General features: G+C 43.0%; 1 protein-coding gene across 1 annotated transcript; it reads right to left on the minus strand.

Annotated features, from left to right (window-relative positions):
* Nucleotides 1–1,499: 1,499 nt before the first annotated feature.
* On the minus strand, nt 1,500–2,414 carry LOC116520766 (olfactory receptor 14A16-like). The gene has a single exon (XM_032235097.1). It carries the CDS (start codon nt 2,412–2,414, stop codon nt 1,500–1,502), a length of 915 nt encoding a protein of 304 aa, XP_032090988.1.
* Between the last annotated feature and the right edge of the window lie 13,571 nt (nt 2,415–15,985).

The raw sequence follows: 15,985 nt of genomic DNA on the forward strand, positions 1-15,985 counted from the left end.
AAGTTACGTATGTCACCTAAGATTCAATAAGTACCTACAAATGCATTTATAAGGAGCCCCAAAGTGCATGGTGAATTTATTTTCTATATATTTACAAAAATATTGTAAGTGTAGTGGCAGAGATATCAGAAAACAGTGATATTGCTTTTGTTATATATTATTATCTGTTTGGATGAAATTCAATATTTCTCAAGGACATTTCAATAAGATATCATCCTTGGTTTCATGGTTCACTTCCCCAAGTACTGAACCACAGAACATGCCTTACCTTTTCCATTTTGTATTAAGCTGTAAAACTCCTGAAAGCTTTTTTGATGTTCTAGTATAATTATGCGTCTTCTTAATTTAATATCTTGACATTTTTATTTCTCATGGTTATCAAAAGATTATATGAAATAGTATCAGTTCACACAGAGCTTTCACACCCTGCCACATGTCTGTTCCTGCCAAAGCATTTCTAAAGAAAAGAAATTTCTGAGCTAAATAATCTGAAAACCCACTGGATGTAGAAGTTAAGGCATCAGGCTGAAACTTTTATTCCATCTTAGGAATTTAGCCAACTGTATGCCTTTGGGCCAGTCCCTTTCTGTCAGCCTTTGAAATGAGGCAATGGCAAATGAAAAAATTGTTGTCAGGCAAAATATAGTGACTTGTCCTCGCAGACTTGATGCTGACTGAAAAGAGCAAAATGTCAATGCTTGTGATGAAATGACCATTTCAGGAGGGAAGTGTTATGGAGGACTATCTATTTTAGAAACACTGAAGTTTTAGCTAGCCATATTAAGGACCAATCAATCAAGCAGAATAGAGTTGGCAGGGATCTTTGAGGTCTTCTAGTTCAACCCCCTGTTCAAGCAGGAGTCCAGTCTCTTCTTAAAGCATTAGAGGGACCAGCATTAGAGGGGAACCATTTCATACAGGAAAACACATGAAAAATATAACATATTTAAACCTCCTCGGCATTTTGCTTCTGCATTTTACTATGAGCTGCAGTTGCACAGTGAATAGAATGCATTACTGAAGGATACTTCTGCTGATGGCTGGCTGGCTGCCAGCATTTTGGCAGTTTGGATCTCACTGGATCAAGGTTGACTCGGCTTCCATATTTCTGAGGTGGGTAAAATGAGGATCCAGTTTATTACAGCAATCTGCTGACTCTCTAAAAATCTTAGAGAGGACCATAAAGCTCTGACAAAGCAGTATATAAATGTTAGTGCTATTACTATTGCTACCTGTTTGCCCCAGTCACATTACCCTTTGATAGTCACTTCACTAAAAATAAAGAATGATTAGTGTGTAGGATGCGAGAGCTACCAAACATCCATATTTAGCATCTGTAAAATATATTGACAGTAATTAAAAAGTGCAAGAGATTGGCTAAACTTTGCCTCCATTCCAAGTAGCACATTATATCATATTTTCACATGAGCAAATGAAAAGCGAGGAAAAATTTAAAAAAAAATATATGAATATAATATAAACAATGTCAAAAGAATTTGTCAGAATCTCCACAGTTTAGAAAGGACACACTTGATATTCTTATTTCTCATGCTATAGATGATTGGATTGAACAGGGGTGGAAGAAGGGCATACAGAACAGTCAATCCAATATCTAAGTAAGATGGAGTGTTAGAGGAAGGTCTCAGATAGGCAATGCATCCACTACATACTAACATAAACACTACCGTAAGATGGGGAATACAAGTAGATAAAGCTTTTCCCCTTGCTTTTTCAGAAGGGATTCTTAACACTGTCTTGAAGATCACTGCATAAGATACAACTATAAAAGTAGAACAGCCTAGTGAAGCAATGACATTGGCCACAAGAATTCCAACCTCAAGTCGATTTATGCCAGAGCAGGATAGATTCAGCAGTTGTGGAATTTCACAGAAGAATTGATTGACCACATTAGAACAAAAATGGATGGAAAAAGTGCCAGTGGTATGTAGCATTCCACAGAGGAGACCTGTAACCCACACTATAATTATTATTTCTGTACAGTATTTCCAATTCATCACCAACTCATAATGCAATGGATGGCAAATGGCAATATAGCGATCATATGCCATAACTGTCAGGAGGGATAAATCAGAAGTTACAAAAGAGAGAAAGAGAAAGTGTTGAGTAACACAACCAAAGTATGAGATGTATCTGGTGTCCATGAGAGAATTGATTATGGATTTGGGGACAATGACTGAAACAATACCCAGATCCTGCAGACTCAAATTCATGAGAAAGAAGTACATGGGTCTATGTAGTCTATGGTCAATAGCAACTGCAGAGATGATGAGAAGATTTGCTATAACAGTTGCCACATATAACAGAAAGAAGAAGAAAAAATGCAAAATCTGCAGATGTCGATTTTTTGAGAATTCCAGAAGCAGAAAGTAAGGCACTGTGGTTTGGTTCTCCATGCTTTATTTATGATAAAGCTGTCATAACTGCAAAGAAAGAAAGGAGGGAAATTCAGTTAGATAAAATTTTGGAGGTGGCATTTTGATATGTGTTGAGATATGAAAACATTAGGAAACATGAAGCATGGAGTGAATGAAAAGAGAATCAGAACTCAGAAAACAGGGATGTAGAATGAGGATAAAAATACTTTTGTCCAACAATTCTGGCAGGTTCTGGAGAACCAGTTGTGGAAATTTTGAGTAATTTGGAGAACCAGCAAATGCCACCTCTGGCTGCCACCTCTGGCTGGCCACCTCTGGGGTGGGAATGGAGATTTTGCAATATCCTTCCCCTGCCATGCTCACCTAGCCATACCATGCCCATCAAGCCAAACCCACAGAACCGGTAATAAAATAATAAAAATTTCACTGATAAAAACTCTTGAAAGTAATATATAAAATTAATACATACATGTTTAATGACATATTGTTAATTAAAATTTTTGGTATTCACTTGGTGATAAAGACACAATTATACTATTTTGAAATATAGTTAATCAAAAGATTTCAAATATTTGTACAATAAATTAATAATTCCCCATATCCAGCAATCAGAAGGAAATGAAAATTCAACTTGAAAAGGCAGTATCGCATTCAGTACAAAACAATAATGTCCATAGCGGAGTTTTGACAGAAAATGAGACACAACCTATTGTACCTTTGAACTTTGACATCTCAGCATTTTTTTTCAAGTGTCAAATGACAAACACATTTTCAGCAACAATATTTAACTTGTTTAAAAACAGAAATAAAAAGAGATATAGGATTCTTACCATGCATTTTTTTACTGATATACAGAGAGATGATGAGATTACTTTGTCAACACTAATACTTTTATCAGTGATCAGTTCATGCATGAAGTTTTGGTCCAAATTTCTGCTGATTATAACTATTTTTTATTCTTCATAATTATCATATGGAAAAGGTACCAATGTTAAATATGCAGTTATCTCATTTTTTAAAGTCTACACAGAAATCTCTACAAATCTCTCGACCACTGTCAATGCTGTCCTACTTATTTTCATGTAGTGAAACATCTTTCTGTAATCATAGATATTTCTCTTTGAATGTTTATTAATTTTGTTTTTTTTTCTCTCAAGAGACTTGTGCACCAAAATAAAAATGACTTCTGTGTGCTTATTGACACATTTAGCGAATGTAAATAAAACAGATATGTATGCTCATTAATATAATTGGCCCTTAAGAATCCAATAGCTTCCACCAGGACCAGTTATCATATCACATGCAATAATAATAATAATAATAATAATAATAATAATAATAATAATATCTCAGATTATTAACAGAATGAGGGCTGCAGTGTAAATTGTTAGAAGGGAAACACATTCAAGTGAGACGAAATCCCTGACATGTAGTTAAACGTTTGTGATTGTCTTTGACTTCTATCTTTTAAAATATCTCACCTCCATTCTGCATCCTACAACCTTGTGTGTGTGTCCAAAAGCCGAACTGGAAGCTTCTTTTCTCAGAGTTTTTGGCTGAAACAGCAAAGGTGATAGTGATATAGGAGCTTTCTAGACAAAGCAGAGTAGCTCTTTGGTGAATCAGAGACATTCCAATAGCTGGCATATACATACTATACTAGTACACTAGTATATACTAGTATATACTATACTATAATATATAAATTATATATGGGTTGCTGCCGGTCCCTGCCGGTTCTTGCGAATCGGTTAGTCACCTGACCCTGAAGTAAGCCTGCCCCGCACCCGGCCATGTATACCCATCCCAGCGAGATGTTATTTTGTTGCTCAGAAAAGCAACTTCGGGAAGGTCCTTTGCTAGCAGGCAGGTTCTAGGTCACCTGCCGCCACCAAAAGACCTTCCCGGAGTTGCTTCTGAGCAAGAGGGAGACAGAAGGGACAAAATATCATTCGTTTTCCCCATGCTCAGAAAAGCCACTTTGGGAAGGTCTTTTGATGGCGGCAGGCATCCTAGAACCTGCCTGCTAGGAAAGAACCTTCTCGAAGTTGTTTTTCTGAGCATATAGCCCCCTCTGCTTCTGGACATCTATTGCAGTCGTGAGGAGCTGAGGAGAGCATGGAGAAGAGCGTGAAGGTTCTTGGCACTCTGGGAAGCCACGAAAGTGTCAGGGGGAGGCATGCGGCTTGGTTTGGTTTAGACTTCCTGGACATCACAGCAGCAGCCTCAAGTGTGCCGATATCGGTGTTTTTTGCCTGTTTAAAAAGAAGGCGGAGGCTTCGCTGGTCCGGTGCCCATCCGTGGAGGGAGGGATCTCCATCATATTCCTCGTCTTCCCGGATGATCTCTGGACCAGCAGAGAAGAAGTGGCAGGGGCTGTCAGGCTGGAAAGCCAAGCCCAATTAGCTCCCAAAGCCTCTTCTGGATGTCTATTGCAATTGCAAGGAGCTGAGGAGAGTGTGGAGAAGGTTCTCAGTGCTTTGGGAAGCCGCGAAAGTGGCTGGGAGAGGCGAGCAGCTTGCAGCAGCCCCAAGTGCGCCGATCTCAGACTTTTTCTGGATTGGCGGTGGTGGAAGTGCGGGCCTGTCGCCCCTATTCAGCAAAGCAAGTCTGGGGAAGTCTTTTGTGCCAGCTGGAAAAGGTCTTCACATTTGGTAATCCATTCAGAAAGACTGGGTCAAGACAGAAATTCAGGTATGCAACAAGCAAAAGCTTGACAAAACTACCTCAGACAAATACTTAGGATTTGCATTTCCCTTTTCGCCTATAGAGTAGACCCCTACATGACTCCATAGGAATCCAGAAGGCATAAAAACCCATCTGCTCTAAACTCAATTTTGTAAGCTGCTGAGAACCATAAATCCTGATGGTTCTGTTCACCAATAAATGTACCTCCTTTCCAATCAACTTCTAGACTCCATTTTGATTTCAAAGTCTTTCTCCAGCTTGGAACTGAACCAGATGAGATTTTATTTCCAAGATAGTTTTCTAGAATAATGTCGATAGCCTCCCTTTTAGATACCAGGACTGCAAAGAGTGAAATAAAACTGATTTCTATGTACTTCTTCACATTATTTTATTGCTGTCTCCAAACGCTTCAGTAGCAGTTATCCCATAAAATAACAATATCTCAGGATAATATTATCAGAGTTGAGGCTGCAGTGATTCCAGCACTCCAAATTGTGGCAGGTGAAACATTACCGTAATTAAGTGAGAAAATTTCCCCGAATTATGTTTCATTACTTGGAAGTCTCTTTCACCTCTAGCTTTGAAGAAATCCCACCCTGTATTCTGCCTACCACAGCTAGGAAAACAGCTGAGGACTGTGCTAGTTAAGCCCATTTAAGCCCTAATCATTAACACAGGAGTGGAAAAGTCAAACCTGGAAAAAATAAAAAGGGAAGAAGAAGAAAAGGAGTTCAAATAAACCCATAGAAACCTAATGAATTGCAATAACATCATAGAAACCAATGGAATTGGTGGTGGGAGCTATTGTGGCCCAGCAGGATCCGGTTGAGCTGCTGATGGACTCGGATAACCATATGAGTCTGCCATGGAGGATCCTGTGCAGGGTTCAGATTCAGAGCAGGGACCAGAACGGCTTGTTGGCCACCAGGAGGCACCTGAGGCATGGAGCAGTGGGGAAGGTCAAAGGCAGTTTGTTCCTGATGCTAGATTCAGAAGGGCTGAGAAACGGAAGCAGCAATTCCGTAGGCAGACTCACAGAAGAGGGAACATTTGCAGGAAACAACTGTTCGAATTCTGTCTGTATTCTAGCTGTGTCTGTTCATTTGGATTGTCTGCGATGCTTCATTTGAACTATCTGGATTGCTGCCAAGCTATTCCCTTGAATATGAGTTGTCTGGGCCCTAAGCCAAAAGATTCATTATCTCAGTAATTAAATTGTGGCAAACAGCCAAGCCTGTGTTCTAGTTTATTCACAGGCCAGGGCGGGGGGGGGGGGATAGAACAATTTGCTTCCTGCCCTAACAAAAAAAGTTACATTAAGCCACATGGAACAGCTGTGTGCTGAAAACGCTCAACTTGTACAACAGGTGGCCGTGTGCTGGATAGGTTTGATGGCAACCAAGCCATATTTCTAGCTTTCTTGGGACAATGCCAGCTCTTTATCTTAGAGCAGAGGACTTTCCCATTGACCGGGCTAAAGTAGGGTTTATCATCAGCTTACTCTCCAGCTCTGCAGTTCATTGGGCTACTCCTTTGTTGACCCAGGCTAGCCCTTTGCTGGACGATTTCAGGGGTTTTTGTGATCACCTCAGACTCATGTATGAAGTTTCCCATAAGGAGGTATAAGCCACCAGACGTCTCAAGATCCTGCAGCAGGACAGGGCTCCTTGCAGGACTATGCCAGTGAATTCCGGCTATTTAGCCAAGATTCAGCATGGAATGAGGCAGCCCTCATGGACACTTTTGAAATGGGCTCTCCTACGACCTGCAGGATGAGCTGGTGCAAAACTGTTACCTTCTGCCCCTGATTCCTGAGTTGTTGGAGCAGTTCCGGGAGGTGACAGTGTTCACAAAACTGGACTTACTTGGTGCCTACAATCTGGTCCAAGTCCAAGCAGGGGACAAATGGAAGATGGCCTTCAGCACCCGGTATGGACATTTGGAGTACACGGTCATGCCATTTGGATAGAACAATGCCCCGTCCATCCTCCAGCATTTTATGAATGATATCTTCCAGGACCTCTTGGACCAGTTTGTCATCATCTACCTGGATGACATTTTGATTTACTCAGCTTCTTGGGAGGATCATCGGCAGCACATATGCCTGCTCCTGCAATGACTCTGGGAGCATTGTCTGTATGCAAAGCTGGAGAAGTGTCAATTTTGGCAGACTACCATCGAGTTCTTGGGGCACCGTATCTCCCCTGAAGGAATTATGATGGAGCCCGGCAAGGTAGAGTCATTGCGCAGTTGGCAGCCTCCTCAGTAAACAAAGGATGTCCAGTGACTCTTTGAGTTTGCCAACTACTACTGGACCTTCATCCCCAGAATTGCTTCCCTGACCGCACCCCTAACTCAGCTCCTGCAGAAGAAAGTGTTGTTTCGCTGGGGCCAATGGAGCAACACGTGTTCGAGGACCTGAAACATGCTGATTCTGAAGCACCCTGATTCCCATCGTCGGTTTGTGGTGGAGGTGGACTCATTAGACATCCCAGTGGGAACGGTGTTACTGCAGGCTCACGCCCCTGGTGGCACCCTTTTCCCTTGTGCTTTCTTCTCATGGAAACTCAATCCTTCCAAGCGCAATTACACCATCTGGCAGAAGGAGTTGCTGGCCATTAAGGTGGCATTTGAGGCCTGGAGGCATCACCTGGAGGGAACTAGGCATCAAGTGGAGGTCCGGATGGACCATAGGAATCTAGAGTTCCTGAAAACAGTGCGCAAATTCAACCAGCCCCAGATCCAATGGTACCTGTTCTTTACCCAGTGTGCACAACCAAAGGGCAAATGCCCTGTCCAGAAACCTGAGTACTCTTGCACTGCAGACCCACTTCCACCCTGGACAGTTTTGCCTGTTGAATCCTTCGCTGCAGTTCATGAGTCCATGGACTTACGGCCTCGGATATGGGATGCGCAGCGGGATGATGAATTGGTGGAGCAATGGAGGGCAGAGGTAGGGCCGGCCCCTCCATAGACCTTTGACAATGACCTCTTGAGGTACCGGGACAGACTCTATGTACCCACAGGGGCCTTCTGGAGACTTATTCCGTCCCAGTGTCATGACAATCTGGCAGCAGGATATTTTGGCCTTTTCAAGACTTGGTCTCCCGTATCTTCTGGTGGTCCCGCTTATGACACAATGTACAGACGTATGTCACCTCTTGTGTACAGTGTCAGCAGTCCAAGTCAGCGATGGGAGCTCCTCCAGGGCTACTTCAGACATTGCTGGCCCCGGAAAGACCCTGGGGTGCCGTGTCCATGGACTTATGAAGGAATTGCCTCCGTCTTCGGGTTTTACCATGGTCCTCCTGGTGGTGGACATGCTCACGAAGATGTTGCATTTCATTCTGTGTCAGAAATTGCTGACAACCCGCACCACCAACTGCATGTTCATCCAGCACGTCTTCCAGCTGCATGGCCTACCAGATCAGGTTGTGTCAGACTATGGGATGCAGTTCATGGCCCAGTTCTGGAAAGGGCTGATGGAGGCACTGGATGTACAGATTTGTTTTTTCTTGGTGCACCATCCTGAAACCGACAGGGGGATGGAGAAGGTAATCAGGATTTTGGAGCAGTACCTGCGCTGCTTCATGAATCAGCAGCAGAACAACTGGGCAGACTACCTGGTCATGTTGGAGTTTGCATTTAACAACTCGCAGCACACCTCCACACAGACAACGCCCTTCCTGGCTAATGTCAGATATTACCCTTGCTTCTTTCCTCTTACTCCAGTCGAATACCCGGTCCCCTCAGCGCAGGACTTCCTCTAGGAGCTCCAGGCGGTCCACCAAGTAGTGAGCAACTATCTGAATCAAGCTAAAGAGGACTACAAGAGGGTAGTAGATAGGTGTCGGCATGCAATGCCAGAGTTGGCTGTGGGAGATCGCATGTGGCTGTCCACATGGCACTTTTCATCCCACCGGCCAGCTAAGAAGTTGGACCACCAGTACCTTGGTCTGTTCCCGATGGAGGCCGTCATGAACCCAGTGGTCTATCGCGTGACCCTGCCACACTCAATGCAAGTGCACCCAGTGTTCCATCGCTCTTGGTCCCTGAGTGGTCGGCTTGTCCTCTCCGCCCACCTTCTTCACCCCAGCCATCACCGCATGAGGCGGAGTAGCAGCTTATGCAAGAAGTGGCCCAGATAGGGAACTCAAAATGGCTAAAGGGACAATTCCAGTACTTGGTGGACTGGAAGGTTTCAAAGGTTTATTTCACTTGTATGCCGCCCTATCCCTGAAGGGACTCAGGGCGGCTAACAAACCGGGGGGGGGGGGGAATAGTACAAAACAAAAAACAAAAGACAAGCAACAAAATACAAAGACAATTTAAAAACAATCAACAGCCACACAATTTGAGCTGGGATGGGAACTCATCAGCCCCAGGCCTGCTGGAACAGCCAGGTTTTAACGGCTTTGCAGAAAGGCTGAAGGGTGGTGAGGGTCCGGATCTCCATGGGGAGCTCGTTCCAGAGGGACGGAGCAGCCACAGAGAAGGCCCTCCTCTGAATGGTCACCAATCAACATTGGCCAGCGGATGGAATTCGGAGGAGGCCTAGTCTGTGGGATCTAATAGGTCTTTGGGAGGTAATTGGCAGCAGGTGCTCTCAAGTACCCAGGTCCAATACCATGAAGGGCTTTATAAGTTGTGACTAGCATCTTGAAGCATATCCGGAGGCCAATAGGTAGCCAGTGCAGCTCACGGAGGATAGGTGTAATGTGGGTATACCGGGGCGCACCCACGATCGCTCGTGTGGCTGCATTCTGGACAAGCTGAAGCCTCTGAATGCTCTTCAGGGGCTGCCCCATGTAGACCGCATTGCAGTAGTCCAGTCTTGAGGTCACAAGGGCATGAGTGACTGTTGCAAGAGCCTGCAGGTTCAGGTAGGTACGCAATTGGTACACCAGGCGAACCTGGGCAAATGCCCCCCTGGTTACAGCCAACAAATGATGTTCTAAAGTCAGCTGTGGATCCAGGAGAACTCCCAAATTGCGAACCCTGTCTGAGGGGCGTAAAATTTCATCCCCCAGCCTGAGAGATGGAATACATGACCAATTGTTGGGAGGAAAAAACACAAGCCACTCAGTCTTGTCAGAATTGAGTGCAAGCTTGTTTACCCACATCCAGACCCTAACAGCCTCCAGGCACTGACACATCACGTCAACCGCTTCACTGAGTTGGCACAGGGCAGACAGATACAACTGTGTATCGTCCGCGTACTGATGATATTTTATCCCGTGCCGCCGAATGATCTCACCCAGTGGCTTCATGTAAATGTTAAACAGGAGGGGGAACAGGACCAAACCCTGCAGCACCCCATATTTAACGGGCCTAGGGGTCGACCTCTGCCCTCCAACCAACACCGACTGCGACCTGTCTGAGAGGTAGGAGGAGAACTACCAAAGAATGGTGCCTCCCACCCCCACCTCTCGCAACTGTCGCAGAAGGATACCCTGGTTGATGGTATCAAAGGCCGCTGAGAGGTCAAGGAGCACTAGGATGGAGGCATGACCCCCGTCCCTGGCTCTCCAGAGAGCATCGGTCAGTGCGACCAAAGCAGTTTCCGTGCTGTAGCCAGGCCTGAATCCAGACTGAAAGGAGTCTAGATAATCAATTACATCCAAGGACCACCGGAGCTGAAAGGCCACCACTTTCTCAACAACCTTCCCAACAAAGGGGAGGTTGGAGACTGGACGATAGTTACTTAAAATGGCTGGATCCAAAGATGGCTTCTTCAGGAGGGGTCTCACAACTGCCTCCTTTAATGGGGGAGGAAAGAACCCCTCCCGAAGGGAGGCGGTAACTATCACCTGGATCCAGCCAGGAAAAACTCAGTTGGAAAAAATAGTATCCTATCAAATACAAACATTGTTTGTAGTAGAGTATAGACAGAAAATGAGACATAAACTATTGCACATTTGAACTTTGATAGCATTTTTTCAACAATGTTGAAAGCCATGTTAGCACATATTCAACAATAATACTAAACTTGTTTAAAAACAGAGAAATAAAAACATATTACCATGCATTTCTTTTTTCCATATAAAGATAGATTATGAGATGTCTTTGCCATTGCTAATTAAGCTATTAGGGTTCAGTTCATGCATGAAGATTTGGTCCAAATTTCTGCAAATTATAACTGCTTTTCATTCTTCATAATTATAATTATCACAATTATCAGTATCAAAGATACTAATTGTTAATTCATTATTTAAAGTCTCTGTAGAAATCACTCTAAATCTGTCTTTACCACTAGTTCAATGCTGTCCCACTAATTTTCATGTAGTGAAACATCTATATGCAGTCATAGGTATTTCTATTCTGAATGTTGATTAATTTTATTTCCCTCAAGAGATTTGTACACCAAAATGAAACTGACTTCTATGTGCTTGTTAACATAGTTAGCAAATCTGAATAAAACTGATTTCTGTGTGTTCATTAATTTAATTGACCATTAAGAACACAACAGCTTTGTCCGGGATCTGTTATCATTTCACACAGAATAATAATACTTCAGATTATTAACAGAATGAGTGCTGCAGAATAAATTGTGAGAGTTGAAAAATCAAGTGACAATGCTTCCCTGGCACATATTTCATTATTTGTGATTCTCTTTGAACTCCAGTTTTTAAAAATCTCACCCTCTATCCTGCCTCTATCCTGTAGGGGAAGAGCTTCAGCTATCTTCAACTATCTTCTCTCAGCTATCTTCTTAGGAAAGCATGACTCTTGAAACAAATCATAGTTCAAAAGGTACTTTTACTGAGAGAAGTGACAGCAGAGAAGTCATGAGGAGTCTGGAGATTCTGGTGCAAAATGTTAAGCTAATTTCCCCTGGTCAACCCTCACCCAGTGCTCCATACTCACCAATAGCCAATATGGTGCTAGCAATAGCCAATACGGTACCATGAGAACTCTGAGGTGGGAAGTTGATAACAGATCATCCTCAGGGTGCCTTGGATAACAGGTTGGAACTGGCTGGAGGGAATGCATCCTGATGGATCAATCCTTGAACCTAATTCCCATGCAGTTATAGCAAATGTGAAAGCATTCAAAACATTCAACTCCAAGAAGCATAGCCACAAGAAGCATCCCTCCTCCTTTTCAGAATGGCAGCATTCCAACAGGAAACAGATATTGACCTTGGCTAGGTATGTCCACATATCTAGAAATGGATAATAATTCTTCCAATTACAAGAGAAAAAGGCCAAAAAGAAATATCAGGAAATCTACAGAAACCAAGTGGAATGCCAGTTGTTACACAACAAAATACTGTATTTTGGGAGTATAAGACACACCATTTTTCCTCAAAAAAAGAAGCTGAAAACCTGGGTGCGTCTTATACACTGAATACAGCATTTTTTGCCTCCCAAAGCCTTCACCAAAATGGCCATGCATACCCTTATGGAGGCTTTAAGAGAGCTGCTGGGGTTGGGGAGAGCAGAAATGAGCAAAAAGCGGGCTACACCCCCACCCCCGCAGCCTCCAGCAGCATTCTATAAGCCTCCATAAGGCTATGCATACAATTTATTTGACAGAATAATAATAGAGATTGCAGAGACTTCCGGTTTGGCGTCACACCGGAACGAGCTGCTGACAGATCCTCTGCTCGGTTCGCCCGGTCTTTGCACGAGCGTGGCCGTAATAGGCAAGGTCCCTTCGAGGTGCGAGGACCTGTGGAGAGGGGAAGCATCTGTGCAGTGGAGGGTGAAGGGCGATCTCCCCCCACGAAGCGAGAGGCTCCCTCAGAGTTCGTGCAAAAGAGGTCGGCTGATTAATGGCCGACCAGAAGACGTGACTGCCAGCCACTAATAAGGAAGGGAGAGACAGCAGCAGGGAACGTAGCGGATCGAATGACGGTAATCACAAGATCTGATTTAAAAGCCTAAATCTAAAAGATAAACAACTTAACTGCAATAAGTACAGATACATGTGTGGGCGCATTTATCTGAAGCGGCTAGTAAAGACAAACAGGAAAGTTTTGAGAGAGCTGATTGACGGAGTGGATAGAGGAAGACCGAGACTTTGGACTATTTAAATTTGAGGATTAACGGAGGACGAGACGGAGGAGAGAAAGACAGTTAGCTGGATTTGCCTTCCTGGGAAAAAGGGAAAAAGCTTAATCACAAGGGTTTGAACCAACTTTAAATCACTAAGTACGCGATGTCATATTACAGCCAGAGACAGCAGAAGGATAACATTACACTGACAACAGGAAGAGATTGATGGGTGAGTTCTAAATACTTCCTGGCCTCTCCTGCACCCTGTCGTATCATGCTGAAACGTTTCTCTTCCTGACTAGTAGACGTCTCCCAGATACTATAGAATTAACTGAGCCTATATTACACAGCCCTGCTCCAGTTTAATTACCTTGTATGTACCCCGGGCTCTGTATAATTACTCAAACAGCATTCAGAAGGTATTAGACTTACAGCTTAAAGGGGAAGAGCTGAATCAAAGCAAATGGCAACAAAAACAGTAACTTTAATTAAAGGGAGTAAAAAGCAAACTCCCCTATCTACCCCGGTGAGGGAAAAGTCCCCTGAGGGCAGGCAAACGGGAGATAAGGCAGCCCCAACCCTACAAGACCAGGTGGTAACAATGGACTCCCTACAAGAGGCAATATTGAAGATGGGTGAAAGTGTCACCAAAGGCCTGGAGGGAGTAAAGAATGAAATGCATGAAGAAAGAAACAATATGGGAAAGATTGAGGAACGTATAGGAGTAATACAAACAGCGCTGCTGAAAAATGAGCAGGAAATTCAAAATGTTAAGGGGAGAACGGAAATAGCGGAAAAAAGGATAGACAAAGTAGAGGACAATCTGGAATCTATAAACTCAAGCCTGGAGGAGGCCATCCTCCAGCTAGAATTAGAGCGATCAGCATATTATTTAAGACTACAAAACGTGGAGGAAGCAAAAGATGAAAACCTCCGGGAGCTGATTGGAGAAATCCTGGGATTAGTCCTCGGCAGGCCGAAAAAAGAGGTTATTAACGAACTGGACGAAGCCTATAGAGTCAATACAGGCTTCGCGAGACGCCACCGGCTTCCGAGGGAGATCCATGTGAGGGTGTTGAGAAGACAGCTGAGAGAGGACATTCTAAGTACAATAAGAGGGGACTCTCTAACATACAAGGGTAAAGAAATTCTCATCTTAAAACAGACTCCACGGAGAGTCAGAGAGAAGAGAAGGAAATACAACTTCCTCTCCACATGTTTAAACAGAGACAGAATCCAGTTCAGATGGCTCCTTCCAGAAGGAATGTTAATAACATGGAGGGAAAAGAAATACCGGATAGATACCTTGGCAAAAGCTCAAGAATTCCAGGAACTTTTACTAGCAGACGATGAGAGGTTTAATAAAGAAGGACTTTTAAGACAGGAGGACACTATAATTGAAACTCAACCAGAGGGGCGGGGGGCGGGAGAGGCCAGAGAGCGAGAGAGATATGGCAGAGAAGATTCGAGAGCAAGGTCACCCATCGAGACAAGATCTAAAGGCGCCCTCAAAGCGAATAACGTGTAATGGAATTGAAGAATGGGAAACGAATGTACTATCAGCAAATGTAAATGGTCTTAACATAACTTCCAAAAGAAAACGTGTACTGTTGGATCTAGTGAAACAAAAGTTAGATGTAATCTGTCTTCAGGAAACCCACATTAAAGAAAAGTACAATAACATGTTGGTCTGTCCAAAACTAGGTAAAACATTCTGCTCGTCAGCACAAACCAGAAAAAGAGGAATTGTGATGTATATAAAAGAATGGTTGAACCCCAAATTGATACACGCAGACAAAGACGGTAGGGTATTAATGGTGGAGATAATGAATGGTGGGAAAATTTTTTTACTAGTTTGCCCCAAACCAAAAACAAGAGAGATTTTATGTTAATCTATATAAGAGGATAAATGAAATAGAGTGGCAAAATATATGTATTCTAGGGGATTTCAACAGTAAGATGGACTATAAGAGTACACACAAGAAAAGTACAAGAAGGAAACTACCGTCTGCCTATGTAAATATGGTGAAGGAATTAGATCTTTATGATGTCTGGCGAACAATGAATGACAAGATGCAACAGTACACGTTTTATTCCCATCCACATAATTCATGGTCCCGTATCGACATGGTTTGGTCAAACTCGGAACTACTCATGGATACTGTAAATATTGAAATAACAACGAACAAGTGGACCGACCATCACCCAGTCTTATGGCAATGGAAAGGGAAGGCAAGGATAAAAGCTAGGTGGACATTAAACCAGAACATATTATAAGATAAACAATTTGTACAACAAATAGAAAAGGAATTGGGCTACTTCTTTAAAGAAAACTGTAAAGAGCAGACCTCAATATAAAATGTTTGGGACACGATGAAGGCAGTTGTGAGGGGAACATCAATAGCCTATATAATAAGAAGAAACAAAGTGTACAGGGGAAAACTTAATACACTGAACAAAGAATTAAGAGAGACGGAACTGCTGACCCAGAAAGAGCCAGAAAACAGTAGACACAGGGAAAAAGGAGAGTTAATTAAACACCAAATAAATTTGATCTCTCAAGAGGAAATAGCACAAAACATTAAGAGAATGAAGCAGAATTATTTTGAACATGCAAATAAAACTGGGAGATGGTTGGCCCACAAAATAAGAAAGGAGAAGGTCAAAAGAATTATTAAACAATTGTGTGACGAGGAGGGGAATTTGAAACAAGAAATAGGAGAAAAGAAAAAGATCGTACAGAACTATTATAGGAAACTATATAAACAAGACGAAATTAGTGAACAAGACATTAGAAAATACCTTATAAAGCAGAAACTTCCAGTCTTGTCGGAGGAGATGAGAGAGATGCTCGATAAAGAAATTACACAAGAAGAACTGAAAAAGGCCATTCAAAAACAA

The sequence above is a fragment of the Thamnophis elegans genome, chromosome Z (assembly GCF_009769535.1).
Source record: "Thamnophis elegans isolate rThaEle1 chromosome Z, rThaEle1.pri, whole genome shotgun sequence".
NCBI classification, from domain to species: Eukaryota; Metazoa; Chordata; class Lepidosauria; order Squamata; family Colubridae; genus Thamnophis; species Thamnophis elegans.